This window comes from Schistocerca serialis, chromosome 7 (assembly GCF_023864345.2).
Source record: "Schistocerca serialis cubense isolate TAMUIC-IGC-003099 chromosome 7, iqSchSeri2.2, whole genome shotgun sequence".
NCBI lineage: Eukaryota > Metazoa > Arthropoda > Insecta > Orthoptera > Acrididae > Schistocerca > Schistocerca serialis.
Window position 1 is genome coordinate 298,455,736 of NC_064644.1, and position 17,081 is coordinate 298,472,816.

The 17,081-nt window shown below is 35.7% G+C and overlaps 2 protein-coding genes across 4 annotated transcripts in view; both read left to right on the plus strand.

The window, feature by feature from the left end:
- Positions 1–17,081, plus strand: part of LOC126412521 (vascular endothelial growth factor receptor kdr-like) — an 864,770-nt gene that overhangs the window by 216,423 nt on the left and 631,266 nt on the right. The window lies entirely within an intron of this gene.
- The window catches only part of LOC126412522 (vascular endothelial growth factor receptor 3-like), a 224,798-nt gene that overhangs the window by 150,337 nt on the left and 57,380 nt on the right, over positions 1–17,081 (plus strand). For all 3 annotated transcript variants that reach the window (XR_007575302.1, XM_050082159.1, XM_050082160.1), the window contains exons 16-18: positions 1,285–1,435; positions 13,215–13,439; positions 15,443–15,611. Coding sequence is in view for 2 of the 3 variants with exons in the window: in XM_050082159.1 (XP_049938116.1) it covers positions 1,285–1,435; positions 13,215–13,439; positions 15,443–15,611 (545 nt within the window). In the remaining variant the exon portion in view is untranslated. The remainder of the gene's footprint in view (positions 1–1,284; positions 1,436–13,214; positions 13,440–15,442; positions 15,612–17,081) is intronic.

Sequence of the window (17,081 nt, forward strand, 5' to 3'; positions counted from 1 at the left end):
ACAATTACTGATTTCATCCTATAACAAAAGTATTAATTAGGAATAGTTAAAATAAATTAGAAAATCTATTACGTACTCAAAACTAAGCACAAAATTAGATCTGGTGTTATATTCTTTAAAAGTCAGGAGCTGCGCGCGTGCGCGTCACTGCTGTGTGATTGTGTGTGTTTTTTCCTACTTCTGGAGGAGGACTTCATCCTAAAGCTGAAATATTTCTAGCATTCTTTTTCATTGTACTTATCAGTCTCACTACTTCCTCTGTGGGCTGAGTGGCACTCTACCTTTTCCATATTGTTAACATAAGAATATCACACAAACATACAACATACTTAGGTGCACATATTGATGAAAAACTGACATTGTACATAGTAACTGAAAAGACAGCAAAGATATTGCATAGATTTGCGACAATTAACAGCACAGAACACAGACTACCACTGCAATACGTGAAAATATCACTGTACACTTCCAAAATCAATAGTAAATATCACACCTAGCACCTAGGCATGCACTCTCCCTTGCTACTGTCGAACTGATGTCAGTAAATTGAAATGTATGACATGTTTTATAACTATAAGATAACGGGTCCAAAAAACAATAGAAATATAGAAATAAAAATAATGGTCCCTTTAAGAAAGGGCAGCTCACTTCGTCCCCAAGATAGAGGGATCCACAAGTTGAGAGGATAAGTGGGTCTTACCATCCTAGGGTCTGTGTGAGCTGCCCTTTCTTTTTAACCCCAGTCTATCACTCACTCCTTCCCCGAAGAGGGAACTAGGGTGTGTCTGTCAGCAGTCTATTTCTCCTGAAGGTAAGTATGGGACTGAAATTCTGTTCTAAAATTATATATTTCTGAGATAAACACTGTATTGTTTATGGGTTTGTTTCCATTTTTCTCTCTCAACATAATACTCACAATTTTAAACCTGTAAGTAAGGGGGTCAAAGCACTGAGAACTTTGGTAGTAATCGTGAACATATTAGCATTCTGCTGGTGGGCGTAAATTTCAGATAATAGAAGCAGAATGTTTTACACTACATGAAACAATGAAAGGTGTTCTCCATTCTAGTTATTTACCACAAGATAAATGAAAAAAAGAAACAAAGGAAAGAGACGAAAAGACCCTCTGTCCCTCTGCAAGAAACAGTAGTAAAATGCATGTATGTAGTGTCATTAGAAGTGTAACAGAAAGTGGAAAGCTTGCTAATTGATTTTCATTTTAAAACAACATGAATTTTATTTTCTATTGGATTGATGTAATTAAAAATAACTTTTGTTCAACAGAAAAATCGCAAAGAACAGAGGATTGCTGGTCTTATGCATTTTACAGAAGGGGCAATAAGTAACGTGAATCCAGACCTTCCTGTTGATGAACAGGCTGAACTACTTCCATATGACAAGAAGTGGGAGTTCCCCCGAGAAAAGTTAAGACTCGGTGAGTGTCTGAACTATTGCATTTTATAACAAGACTTCCCATGATGTATATGCTACCGTGGGTTCAAGGCAGTTAAACGCAATTGTTCTTGCATCCCAAATTGTGAACTATGAGCTATAACCTTCCTGACTAGAGCTGTGCTGCAAGCAGACATTGTTGATGATGATGATGATGATGACTCAATGCTTCTACTTTTTGTTGAGTGGTCTCCTTTACTTCTAAAGCTTCCACAGTCTACCAAAATTTTCCTACTATAAAACAAAGTTGTTATATGCTTGGTATGTGTGCTCTTATGGGGCTTTACCATCAGTTGGATAATGGAGTTTGCAGGTTGAAAGGAAAGAACAATGTGTACTTAGTTTGTTTGTAGGGGATTCTGCCAAGAGATATGGAGGCAGTTCTGGCAGTAGCTATTAGCACACCCCAGTGAAGGCAGTCAATTGCAGACTGTAGTTCACATGAACATGGATGATACCTGCCAGCAGGTATCAAGACATCCTGCATTCCTTTAGACATCTAATTGAAGTGATGAAAACAGCTAACCTCGTACACAAGGTGAGTGCACAGCTTATAAAGTGCAGTATTGTTTTCAGATCTGATAGCAGTAATTTGGTTTTGATTTGGATAGAGGACATAAATCAGAGATTCATAGAATTTTGTAACAATGGTCATTAATGTTGTAGGAAAGTTCTAATAGAATGTATACTTTTGGATTAAAGGAGATGGCTCTCCAACATGCAGAAATGCTGAGTCATTGACACCCACACAAAAGAAAGAAAAAACTTGCTAGCATCTGGATTAATAATAATAATAATAATAATAATGATAATGATAATGATAATGATAATGATAATGATAATGATAATGATAATAATGATAATAATGTGGAGGCCCGGGAAAAGAATAGGCCTCCGGTATGTTCTGCCAGTCATAAAAGGCGACGAAAAGAACAAACCACTAATAGGGCTAGCCCCCCCCCCCCCCCCTTTTAGTGTGATTAGTTGGTTCAGGACAGAACTAATGAAGCCTCGGACTAGCGCGGTCATGGTCGGGGACGACGCTTGAACCCTATGCCCGTCCATAATGGTAACAACACTGCTAGCCACACGGAAAATGATTTAAATCCAAATAGAGGTGTTTTGCAGGACATGCTTCCTGCAACCACCCTAGAAGGAAAACAAAGACAGAGGATGAGATGGTCAGATGAAGTTAACCGACACCTCATGTTCAGTTATTGCCAAGCAACAAACTTAGGAACCAACCCAACTGGATACAGATCACAAGTATACACAACATTTATTACCAGATACCCAGAATTAAAATTTTTAACAGACAAATGACTAGCTGATCAGATCCGTGTAATAATCACAAATAACAGGATACCCCAGTCAGAATTAGAAAACATCAAACAACAAGTACAACAAATACTGGAACAAAATAATGTACAGTCAGAAGAAGAAGAAGAAGAAGAAAATACAGTAATGGATTCAAACATCCCAGAGCAAACAAACCAAGAACAACACGCATCAATTAAACAATCAGAGGAAAACGAAATCTTAAGACAGCCACCAGAACCAGCACAAATAGAACACGAAGTGACACACATGTTAGATATAGAAGAAAAATTTCAGCTGACATATATAGAATACAAAGACACAAATACAGACATTAGACCATTCTTGCATAGACCACCAAATAACCCACAAGTCGAAACAACAATAACAACTATCAACACAATCATACACAACAAAATAAATGAAAATACTACTATGGAAGAGTTAAAACTACTGGTTTATATAGGAGCACTCACTACACTAAATATACATATTAGGCAGATATCAGAACCAACCAACACACAGAAGAAACCCGCAAAACCAGCATGGCAACACAGGCTACAGATCAGAATAGAAAAACTGAGAAAAGACATCGGACAGCTAACACAATTTATAAGAAATGAAATATCAGACAAAAAACGAAAAAGGTTAGGTAAAATCTCACAACAAGAAGCGATAGAGCAAATAGATGAACAGAAGCAAAAATTACGATGACTTAGAAGATACAAAAAAGTGAAAATAGAAGGAAACAAAACAAAACATTCAACGCAAACCAAAAGAATTTACCAGACAATAGATAACACACACATTAAAATAGACAATCCACCAAATATAACAGACATGGAACACTTCTGGAGAAACATATGGTCAAACCCGGTACAACATGAGACATGCATGGTGGATACAGGCAGAAACACACACATACAAGATGATACCACAAATGCCTGAAGTGGTAATTTTGCAACATGAAGTCACCCAAGCAATTAATTCTACGCACAATTGGAAAGCCCCTGGAAAAGATAAAATAGCAAATTTCTGGCTAAAGTAGTTCACCTCAACACATTCACATCTAACTAAATTATTTAACATAATAGAGGGAAACATTCCACATGGGAAAAATATATTCAAAAACAAAGATGATGTGACTTACCATACAAAAGCGCTGGCAGGTCGATAGAAACACAAACAAACATATACATACACACAAAATTCAAGCTTTCGCAACAAATGGTTGCTTCATCAGGAAAGAGGGAAGGAGAGGGAAAGACGAAAGGATGTGGGTTTTAAGGGAGAGGGTAAGGAGTCATTCCAATCCTGGGAGCGGAAACACTTACCTTAGGGGGGAAAAAAGGACAGGTATACACTGTCGCGCGCGGGCCACACACACACACACACACACACACACACACACACACACACACACATACACAGACACAAGCAGACATTTGTAAGGGCAAAGAGTTTGGGCAGAGATGTCAGTCGAGGCGGAAGTACAGAGGCAAAGATGCATAGTAGATTACGGTAAAAAGGAGAAGGTGAATACAAAGTGAACCTACTGACAAAAACAGAAAGAGAAAATAAGATGACAGAAAAATTAATTCAAATTAATGATATGAATATAATAGAGGGAAACATTCCACACGGGAAAAATATATTTAAAAACAAAGATGATGTGACTTACCATACAAAAGCGCTGGCAGGTCGGTAGAAACACAAACAAACACCTGTTGCATTTCAAAATCTTTTCTGTTGTCTTACTTTCTCTTTCTGTTTTTGCCAGTATGTTCACTTTGTATTCACCTTCTCCTTTTTACCGTAATCTACTATACATCTTTGCCTCTGTACTTCCGCCTCGACTGACATCTCTGCCCAAACTCTTTGCCTTTACAAATGTCTGCTTGTGTCTGTGTATGTGCGGATGTGTGTGTGTGTGTGTGTGTGTGTGTGTGTGTGTGTGTGTGTGTGCGTGTGTATACCTGTCCTTTTTTCCCCCTAAGGTAAGTCTTTACGCTCCCGGGATTGGAATGACTCCTTACCCTCTCCCTTAAAACCCACATCCGTTCGTCTTTCCCTCTCCTTCCCTCTTTCCTGATGAAGCAACCGTTTGTTGCGAAAGCTTGAATTTTGTATGTATGTGTTTGTTTGTGTTTCTATTGACCTGCCAGCGCTTTTGTATGGTAAGTCACATCATCTTTGTTTTTAAATATAAATTATTTAACAGTTACATTGCAGACCCATACACATTCCCAGATACACTAACACATGGAATAACTTACCTGAAACCTAAAGATCAAGCAGACACAACAACTCAGCAAAATATCGCCCCATAACATGCCTACCAACAATATACAAAATATTAACTTCAGTCATTACACAGAAATTAATGACACATACAACACAGAACAAAATTATAAATGAAGAACAAAAAAGCTGTTGCAAAGGAGCACGAGGATGTAAAGAGCAACTGATAATAGATACAGAAGTGACATATCAAGCTAAAACTAAACAAAGGTCGCTACACTACGCATACATTGATTACCAAAAAGCTTTTGATAGTGTAACCCATTCATGGTTACTACAAACATTGGAAATATACAAAGTAGATCCTAAATTAATACAGTTCCTAAACGTAGTAATGAAAAATTAGAAAACCACACTTAATATCCAAACAAATTCAAATATCACATCACAGCCAATACAGATTAAGTGTGGAATATACCAAGGAGACTCATTAAGTCCTTTCTGGTTCTGCCTTGCTCTGAACCCACTATCCAACATGCTAAACAATAAAAATTATGGATACAATGTTACTGGAACATACCCACACAAAATCTCACATTTGCTATACATGGATGATCTAAAACTACTGGCAGCAACAAATCAACAACTCAACCAATTACTAGAGATAACAGAAGTATTCAGCAATGACATAATATGGCTTTTGGAACAGACAAATGTAAGAAAAATAGCATAGTCAAGGGAAAACGCACTAAACAAGATGATTACATATTGGATAACCACAGCGACTGCATAGAAGCGATGGAAAAAACAGATGCCTATAAATATCTAGGATACAGACAAAAAATAGGAATAGATAATACAAATATTAATGAAGAACTAAAAGAAAAATATAGACAAAGACTAACAAAAATACTGAAAACAAAATTGACAGCAAGAAACAAGACAAAAGCTATAAATACTTACGCTATACTAATATTGACCTATTCATTTGGAGTAGTGAAATGGAGTAACACAGACCTAGAAGCACTCAATACACTTACACGATCACAATGCCACAAATATAGAATACATCACATACATTCAGCAACTGAAAGATTCACATTAAGCAGAAAGGAAGGAGGAAGAGGATTTATCGACATAAAAAACCTACATTATGGACAGGTAGACAATTTAAGAAAATTCTTTCTAGAACGAGCAGAAACTAGCAAAGTACACAAAGCAATCACTCATATAAATACATTGGCTACACCACTGCAATTTCATAACCACTTCTACAACCCTTTAGATCACATAACATCAACGGACATGTAGAAAGTAAATTGGAAAAAGAAAACACTACATGGCAAGCACCCATATCATCTAACACAGCCACACATCGATCAAGATGCATCCAACGCATGGCTAAGAAAAGGCAATATATACAGTGAGACGGAAGGATTCATGATTGCAATACAGGATCAAACAATAAACACCAGATATTACAGCAAGCATATTATTAAAGATCCCAATACCACAACAGATAAATGAAGACTTTGCAAACAACAAACAGAAACAGTAGATCACATCACAAGCGGATGTACAATACTAGCAAATACAGAATACCCCAGAAGACATGACAGTGTAGCAAAAATAATACATCAACAACTTGCCATACAACATAAACTAATAAAACAACGCGTTCCCACATACAAGTATGCACCACAAAATGTACTGGAAAATGATGAATACAAATTATACTGGAACCGAACCATTATAACAGATAAAAGAACACCACATAACAAACCTGACATCATACGCACCAATAAAAAGAAGAAATTAACACAACTAATCGAAATATCCATACCCAATACAACAAATATACAGAAGAAAACAGGAGACAAAACTGAAAAATTCATCCAACTGACTGAGGAAGTCAAGGACACGTGGCATCAGGATAAAGTTGACATCATACCAATTATACTATCAACTACGGGAGTCATAGCACACAATATCCACCAGTACATCAACGCAATACAGCTACATCCAAATGTATATATACAACTACAGAAATCTATAATTATATTAAAAACAAAGATTCCATGACTTACCAAACGGGAAAGTGCTGGTAGATAGACACAATACAAAAACACACAAAATTTCAAGCTTTCACAACGAACGGTTGCTTCGTCAGGAAAGAGGGAAGGAGAGGGAAAGACGAAAGGATGTGGGTTTTAAGAGAGAGAGGGTAAGGAGTCATTCCAATCCTGGGAGCGGAAAGACTTACCTTAGGGGGAAAAAAGGGCGGGTATCGACTCTCTCGCGCATGCGCTCTCTCTCTCTCTCTCTCTCTCTCTCTCTCTCTCTCTCTCTCTCTCTCTCTCTCTCTCTCTCTCTCTCTCTCACACACACACACACACACACACACACACACACACACACACACACACACACACACATCCACGTTCAATGCAAGGGGAAGCTACAGCTATTACATTTCCTGGGGGGTATGCAGCTTCACTGTAGGGTTAATGATGGTTGCATCCTCTTGGGTAAAATATTCTGGAGGTAAAGTGTCACCCATTTGGATCTCTGAGCATGGACTAAACAAGGGCATTTCATCATCAGGAAGGACATCCTGGCACTTTACCGATCAGAGCATGGAATGTTAGATTCCTAATTTAGGTAGGTTGCTTATAGAATTCAGGAAGGTAAATGCAAAAGTTTAATTCAGATGTAGTGGGAATTAGTGTAGTTCAATGGTAGGATGAACAGAACTTGTGATCAGGTGAGCATGCAGTTACAAATACAAAATGAAGTAGGGATGATGCAGGAATAGGTCTATAAATGAATAAAAAAAATAGGAATGCAGGTAAGCTGTTATGAACAGCACAGTGAACACATTATTGTAACAAAGATCATCAAGCCAACATCCACCACATTAGTGATAGTGTATATGCCACCTAGCTTGATGACAAAGATGCTGAAAGAATGTGTCACAAAATAAAAAAAATTATTCACATAGTTAAGGGAGAGGAAAATTTTAATTGTTGTGACGAATGGAATTTGATCATAGGAAAAGGAAGAAAGGAATGGAAGATAAAACTGCTTGGTAGAATTTTGCACAGGGTGTAATTTAATCACTGCCTACACTTGTTTTAAGAATTGCATAGGAAGACTGTATATGTGAAAGAGAAACGATACACTAAAAGTTATAGATATTTTTGATATTTCAGCAGTAAAATAAATGATGGCCGAAGTAGAGTGGTTGTAAAATGTAGACTGGCAATGCCAAGAAAAGCGTTTTTTCAGAAAAAAAAATTCTTAACATCAAATATAAATTAAAGATTAGGAAGTCTTTTCTGAAGTTATTTATCTGGAGTGTAGCCTTGTACAGAAGTGAAACATTGGTGATAAACAGTCCAGATGAGATGAGAAGAGAAGAGAATATTTTGAAATGTGATGCTACAGAAGAATGCTGAAGATTAGATGGGTTGATTGCATAACTAATGAAATTCCGAACAAAATTGGGGAGAAAAGAAATTTGTGGCCTTAATTGTCTAAAAGACAGAATCAGTTGATGGGACACTTTCTGAGACAGAAAGGAATCATCAGTTTATTGTTGAAGGGAAGTGTGGGTGGTACAAATTGTAGAGGGAGACCGAGAGACATATACGGTAAGCAGTTTCAAAAGGATGCAATTTGCATTAATTATTTGGAGATAACAAGGTTTGTGCAGGTGGGATAGTAGCATGGAGAGCTGCATCAAACCAGTCTTTGTTCTGAACAGTGACTCCCTTATCTCCCAATTCAATTCAGTACCTTTTCATTACATAAGCAATCTTTCCAACAAATCTTTAGACTTTGTCTGTAGCAGCCCATTTCAAAAGTTTCTATTTTCTTTTTGCCTTTGCTGTATAACATTCATGTTTCACTTCTGTGTAATGTAAGTCTCCAGAGAAATTCTTTCTGGAAGGGCTTCCTATCACTTAAATTTGTATTAGATGTAACTTAGAGGATGTCTCAAACCTTTTGGGTCAAATTGAAACAGGTGATAGTGGGTCCACACTTGATTATATTGAGATGAGAACATTACTCGTCACAAGAGTTTACAGACATGCATATAACATATGGTGCAGCAGGGTGTAGTGCCCACAAAGCAGTATGGATTTACAGAGAACACTTGTCAAACAGGCATCATCCTAACTGGAATTAGTTCATTTTTATGAGAGATGGGGTTGTTCACACCAGAGAGAGGAGGCTAAGGTTACTGTCAAAGACATGTCTGAACATCAGACATTGAGGGGATGGTTTTGGATGGTGTGGCCCGTCACCCAGCAATAAACACTTGTCAATTTGCTCGTGAAATGCATACTCTTAAGGGTACAGTGTGGAAGGTACTCTCTGGGGTCACATGAAATTACAACATAAAAATAATAACACACAAAATATAAAATAAAATGGTATGAACCCAAAAAAGACAAGCCATAAATTTATGTAAACACAATCAACAATATAACATGAGGATCAACTTAATTTTTCGAGGAACTGCTCGACAGAATAGGAGGATTGACCCATGAGGAAAATGTTCAGTTTTGATTTGAAAGATGTTTTGAATTCTTGGGGTACCTTATTGAAAATGGATTCAGCAGTAACTGCACGACTTTCCAATACCATATGTCATAAGCAAATGAAAATAGGCAAAGTAGACTACTTTTTGTGTTGAACTATCGCTTACTTCAAATACAGTTTGAATAGTAAAAATGGCAGCATTATTCTTTGAACAAGATCCTAAGCATGGACTTCCCATGACCGTTTCCTATCTGAAGCCTAGAAATTTGAACTGTTCAGTTTCACTAATCATATGCCTAGTTTGTGAAATTCCACATCGGGTTTTGTTGAATTGTGTGTTAGAAACTAAAAACTGACTCTTACTGTGATTTTGCTTTGGCTTATTTTTTACAAGCCATAAACTTATATCTCGAACTGCACTATTTGAAACGGTGCCAGTGTTGCACACAACATACTTTACTACGAAGCTTGTGTCATCAGCAAACAGAAATATCATAGTCACCTGTAATACTAGAGGGCGTATCATTTATATAAATAAGGAACAGGAGTGGCCCCAGCGCTAATCCCTGGGACACCTCCCATTTAATGGTGCCTCATGCAGGCCCAACATCATAGCCATTCTCAACACTGTGGAGAATGACGTTTTGCCATCTGTTATTAAAGTAAGAGGTGAACCAATTGTGAACTACTCCCTGTATTCCATAATGGTCCAACTTCAGGAGACTGACCTTCATTAAAGGGAAAATAACAAATATGGATAAATACAGCACTAACATGTGCAGCACAGTACTAGATGGACCTACATAGCCAAATACGCAGAGTGATACAACTGACAAACCCCGAAAAAATTCAGCCGCCATTACGAATGAAACTGAAGGTACAGAAGAACCAAACAAATATAAGTGGACCAATGTAAAGTACACAAAAAAAACCAGAAAGAATCATTATAATAGGACTGAAATTGATGTTCGACCAGAAATAAGGATGCATCATTTGCATACGCACATAAACTCAAATTCCAGAATAATAATAATAATAATAATAATAATAATAACTGGCATTTTATACAGGAGATCAGTGAGTGACACCTATGTGCAGAGAATAAATGGCAATATTGAAAAAACACTTCAATAAACTAAGAGTCATTTTTATTGATCCTAGTAAATTTCTGAGTGCAAAGTGTCTTGCCAAAGATGGTCTACATCTGAATAGGTTGGACTCAAAAATATCAGTAAGATGTTCATAAGTATTTGCCAGATCATAAAAAATAAGAGAAAGTGATAAGAAGTGATGGGGTTGAAAAAATTGGTGTAGCATTAAGAAAGACAAAACCAAACCATTATCTGGCAAGAAATATGTTAAGGCCCATAACTAATAGTCAAAGTAGATACGTTATCCCCTGGAATAAAAATGGTTTAAACACTGATGCTTCGAACAATAAAATCTCCAAAATAGAAGAATTGGAAATTATTCTATCAGAATGTGCAACTATTAGAGTTCTTTGTTTACATGAGCACTGGTGTACTGAGGACATAATTAAAATTCTAAACAAAATACAGAACCTCAGATTAGCAAGTAGCTTTTGCAGGAGAAACATGTCATGTGGAGGCTCATGTATACTTCTGCATAGTGATATAAATTATGAGACCAGAAACTGTATTAATTATGTAAATGAAGAATGAGTTTGAGAGCTGTTGTGTAGAAATGGTGGACTCACTAGCAAATGTTATACTACTATAAGTATAGAGAACTCCACGGACACCAACAATAGAACTATTCTTATCTAAGCTTCAAATCATGCTAGAAGACCTTTGTAGAGGAAAAAAATGTAATGGCTGCTGATTTTTAATATTGATACACATGTGAGAGTAGCCACACTTAAAGATTCACTGGCTTGGTAAAGAAATATGGTTTCAAATTGAATTTCTTTAAATCTACCAGAGACAATGGGCAGTCAGCAATATAATTAATTATGTATATGAAGATGTGTATAAATTTTGTCTAGATTTAGGTATTTCAGATCATTGTGCGTTGTGCATTGAGCTGCCACAGACCAACAGGAACATTTCACTTATGAGAATCAATATGGGCAGGAACCTTAGCTAAGAAAACTTGCTAACATTTTGTGAGAAGCTAAAAGTGAAAACATGGTCTTTTGATCGTTGTAACTTAGGTGATGGAAACCTTGAGAAATTGCTAAGTAGTTTTCTTGGTATCTTCAATGAAACATTTCTACTTACTCTGCAGCAATAAAATAACAAATAAATTAAAGTGGATTACCCAGGGCATAAAAATTTCCAGTTTAAGGAAAAGTGAACTGCACAGAGAACTAAGATATAATAAAGATATTGCTTTCATTAAATATGTTAGACTCTGTAATTCCAAGGGCCACACATTACAAATATTGGGCTGTGTAGAGCACCATTGCTACACAAAAAATGGAGTATGTAGTTTGTGTACAGTTAATGTAAACTATCTAGTTGGGTACCTTCTAAGATTAAACATCAAGACACATATTTCTTGTTTAGAGATTGAGTGCACTTTGCTGGAAACTACATTATGAAGCCAAGGTAATAAAGGGAAAAAATAAACTGTGGCAAATATTCACTACTTAAATTGGCATTCAGACACAGGTCTAAAACAATGTAACTGGTTATTAAAAATTTTTGAAAAGATGTGGCACAATCACAGTTGAAATTACACCTGCTGCTTTCATGGGTGCTACTACACATACATCAGGCATGTATTAATGCCATTAAAATTAACCTGTATTAGCATGCATTAAAAGTACCAGTCAGTCATAGTGACATGAATCCTCTAATGTCTATGGTTCATTAGAGCGCAGTACATGGAGAGGAAGGTATTTACAATGTACATATTGGTACATATACATCTTTGTATACTCGCAGATGTAACAAATTTTAAATTGTGTGAACCTTTATATTTAAATAAGAAAGCAATTAGGAACATGTTTTCACTTTCATCACATAGTAGTGACTCACATCTGATAATCATTGAAGGGAATGGAAGTCACAGCTTTGTCAGTGCCACCCTGATGCGTTTATTTCTTATCACCTTAACACCTGTAAAAATATGGCAGTTACGGTTTTAGAAACAGATGGCCACGCACTGGCCTTCAGACGCTGTAAGTATGAAGAAAACCAAAGAGGGGCCAGTTCTTACGGACAACTTATAATGCTGGCCCAAATGGCTGATTCATGGACAATTACTTAATTTTTTCACTGAGTTTCTTAGCAGAACAAATTCACATACATGTTATCATGAGTGTGTTGCATACTACTAAACTTCAGCATATTTTGTTATACTGAGCGTTGAAATTCTTTACTACATCTGCATTGTTGAAGCCTTCATGTACCCTAGAATGTAGATTGATTATTAAATCTACATGTGTTAATTCTCATGTTGTGTAAACATATTAAAGCTTTAAAACCTGCCAGAAAAACATAGAATAGGATACCTGTTTCATAAGTTTGGGAGGTTCTCCTCATTGTGAGTCCCTTGAATAAGATTTTCTTATGTTAGGTAAATACTTTCTGCAGTTTAATTCATTTGGTGCTGTTGAAATAAATATTTCTGACAGTTTTTTTGATCAGTGATTCCCACTTGTTACCTTACATTTCCTTTATCATTCATAGGCAAACAGCTCGGTTCTGGAGCTTTTGGTGTTGTTATGAAGGCAGAAGCATTTGGCATCTTGGAAGAAGAACCTGTCACAACAGTAGCAGTTAAAATGGTGAAAAGAAACACTGACTATACGTACATCAAAGCATTAGCATCAGAACTCAAAATAATGGTACATCTAGGAAAGCATCTGAATGTTGTAAACTTGCTTGGAGCATGCACAACAAACATAACGAAGAGTGAGTACTATTTCTAAATGAACTATAAAATTAATTTTGAAATTGGGATGTTTTAGTCCAAATTATTATTTGCAAATTTTGTCATTGAACATTTGTGTGCTGTTATTTTCAAATGATTGTGGCAGTGGAAAATTAGTTGAAATGGTAAACTTTTTTGCACAAATTGAACCAACTACTCCATGATTACAATCTTATGTGCTATTTATTTAGCTAATAGCTACTCTGTTTAAATGGTTGAAATATTTTTATATGCTGTAAGTGTAAAAAATTGAAGAGGTTCTTGTGTAACGTCCCTTCTGAGATTAAAAATATTTAGTTGTTTGTTTTGCCTTACAAATAGAGCTGATATCAAAATTAAATTTATGTTTAGAGTACCAAAACCTAGCAAAAGAAAGTGTAGAATTGAGTTAATTTATATCAAAATTTGTAATTTTTAATATTAAGCATTCCAGTAGGTTCTTGAGAACAAACCTAATTTTGTAACTTAAATGTTTGTGCTAATATGCTTTGCTGCTAATGGTGGCAGCAAACAAATCGGTAAAAATATAAGTTACAGTGATAAATGAGACATATTTTACAACAGTTAATACAGTTGGTTTTGATACTCTTTCCTGGTGCATGGCCTCTATTTGTTAGCACAGTTTGATAAAAGGTTCTGTGGTGATATCCTTAAGACACCATGTCCAACATGAAATTTTATTAGCTTCAGCATGAGAATGTTATGTATTAATGTGTGCACAGTTTCTGTTGATGCCTGTCTCTGTACTTCAGTATACACCTTATTTATATATTATTTTTATTATTGGATGGTGATACGACAGATTCTCAGGGAATTGAATTTTCTTAAAATTTCAGGCAGTTCTGGAAGAATCTAGAGGGAGGCTTTTTATTGAAGGGAAATAAACATTGAATCATTTTGTTAAACATTACTTGTGAGATTATGCTTTGGAAAAAATAGATTGTGCAGCTGTGTAAGGAAGGTGAAGTAATGCATTGTAATGTTTGTTGCTCGATCACAGCTACCTCCTATATGCACGCAAACCTAGGGAATCTTCATTATTGTTTGTGTGCCCTTGGGCTCAATGTTTGTTTCCCATTGCATGATCGTGCAATGGAGTGTAATGTGCACGTGAGATTTTGTGAAGTACCTGTGACTTTTTCACACAAATGCAAACGTCTTTTCTTGTAATTTTGTATTAAAAAAATATAAATGCCAATCCACATTTGAACTTGAATATTTTGTATGTCAGCTTGGAATAATCAGGCTTGGTTTGAAATGGGTAAAAAGCAACCATTGTATTACTTCACTGACTTTCTTGCAGTTCATATGTTACGTTAATATTGACAATAATGTGAAGAGAGTCTGGTTAGAAACAGGAAGTGTCACTGCTATTGAAGTCTGTTGATAGTACATTCCAGGGAAAACAACTGAAGCAGTTCCTGCTAGAATTTCAGATATACTTGAGGTTGTCACACAATGATATAGGATGGCACAGAATGGCAACATTAACAAAGGAATTTCCAAGGATAGCAAGAACTTAAAAGATACAGAACTATCAATAAGACTGTAATTTCTTTCTGAACTTGATATAATAATTAATAAGTGATATAGCAACTCAAAAATCTTAATTTGTCACCATTAAAACCAGTAAAGTAAAACTCACCTGGACAGCTGTTATGTTAAATCAGCTAGCCTGGATGTGGCTTTCCGGCAGTTTCGCACACCCTATTAAGTGAGCTGGTACTGAAGTCACACCTCACTTACATGATTAGCAAACATTTAGAAAACTTCTGCTTGCTTTCACATGCATTACAAATACTAAAGTAAAACTCGTTCTTTGTACAAAAGAAACTGAGGTCATTAAAATTTGGAACTTCAGCCATAAAAAAACCTTTCAGGGAATTATTCTAAAGGAACAGTGATGATGATGATGATGATGATGATGATGATGATGATGATGATGATGATGATGATGAGCATTGATAACATCCTTTCATTGCAGAGGAACTGTTGGTTATAGTGGAATACTGCCGATTTGGAAATCTGCACAACTACCTTTTACGTCATCGTGATGAATTTATTGACCAGATAGATCCAAAAACAGGAACGGTAGATCCAACTATTGGGCAAGAGATACTGGAAAGAGCTGACTCATTTAATAAAAAGAACAGGTAATGTTTAGTTTAAATGTTAACAGGTTCTGTTTATAACTGTGTGAAAATGAATAGTGATACAGTCCATGTTGCAAGAAGATATTGTGAATAAGACCTAGGCAGAAAGAAAATGAGCAAGTCCCCATTATCACCTATTTGAAACTGCAAAATTATTTTGTGGAATTGTTGGTTTTCATATTTGTTTGTTCCATACATTCTGTTTGTTCCATACATTCTGTTCACTTCTGTAATAAGTTAAAGAGAAATGTCTGAATTATTTAGAATTCACACACAAGTAAAAATATTCAAGTGCTTTCAATGACTGGTGTCCTCACTAATTTCCTACATGGCTCGATTTCTAAGTTGGCCATTTATTTCTTGACATAAATCCCTTTCTGTAATCCCTTTTACTGTCTTCAATAGTTTTCGCCTTCTTGTTATTTTCTGTAGTTTTAGTTGAAGGAATATCTGTTTCTGATGACTCAAGATTGTAAGCATCTTGGTATTTTACTATTTTCACATGCCTTATCAGTAATTAGATTTGATTTGTCTATCCCTGTTTGTTTGTCACATTCAGTTTTGTATATCAATTTCATGCTTTGAAACTGTTATCTGAGAAATATTCGTATAAATCAGCAGCTTATACTTACCCAAATTAATACAGTTCACACATCATTGTTACATTTTTGTGTGTTCTTTGACATCCATTTGCTACGACATGAAAATGAAATTTCTCATGTCTCACCTTCGAAATTTATTTCTTAAACCTTTAAAGCAAATAGAAAATTAGCTACTTATTTTCCTAGATTTCCAATATTAACAGAAATTTAAATGGGTATAGATAGCACAAAAAGATGGTAACTATATTGCACTGTTACAAAGAATGGCCTTAAAGCATAAGTTAGGATAAATTGGAAGGATTTTATGGTTATGATTAGTGTTTGTGTTGAAATTAAGGGGTGTATCTATCTGGTCCTGTTTGAATATTGTAGAAACTCTCACAAAAATCTGATGTTTCATTAATGTACTGATAACAAAACATATATTTTTACATTTGAATGTTGTCAGAATTACTGTGAATTATGGTTTGTCTCATAATGTACATAAACTAAATCATTTGATTCAGGTACAGGAGAAATGTCAAATTGTGGTAAAATTACACCATAAACAAAGAACAGCTGATGTTTACAGACAGCATCATGATAATAATACAGTTTTGTTATACATATGTACAATAAAATTTAACACTCCATTACCCCTTGCTCAAATGATCATTTCATCATCTATGAATTCTTCTATTGGATAGTAGCATTTCTCCCACAGAATCTGCTGCAGCCTTATTTTTTTAAAGTTTCTGGCTTCATATTAAATATGTTTTTGCCCATTAACTTGTTATATATTGTCATCCCCATATACCCCTGTGGAGTATGTGCATATAATTTCAACTGGAGTGTGAGTTGCATAAAATTTATTTTTATTTCTTGTGTT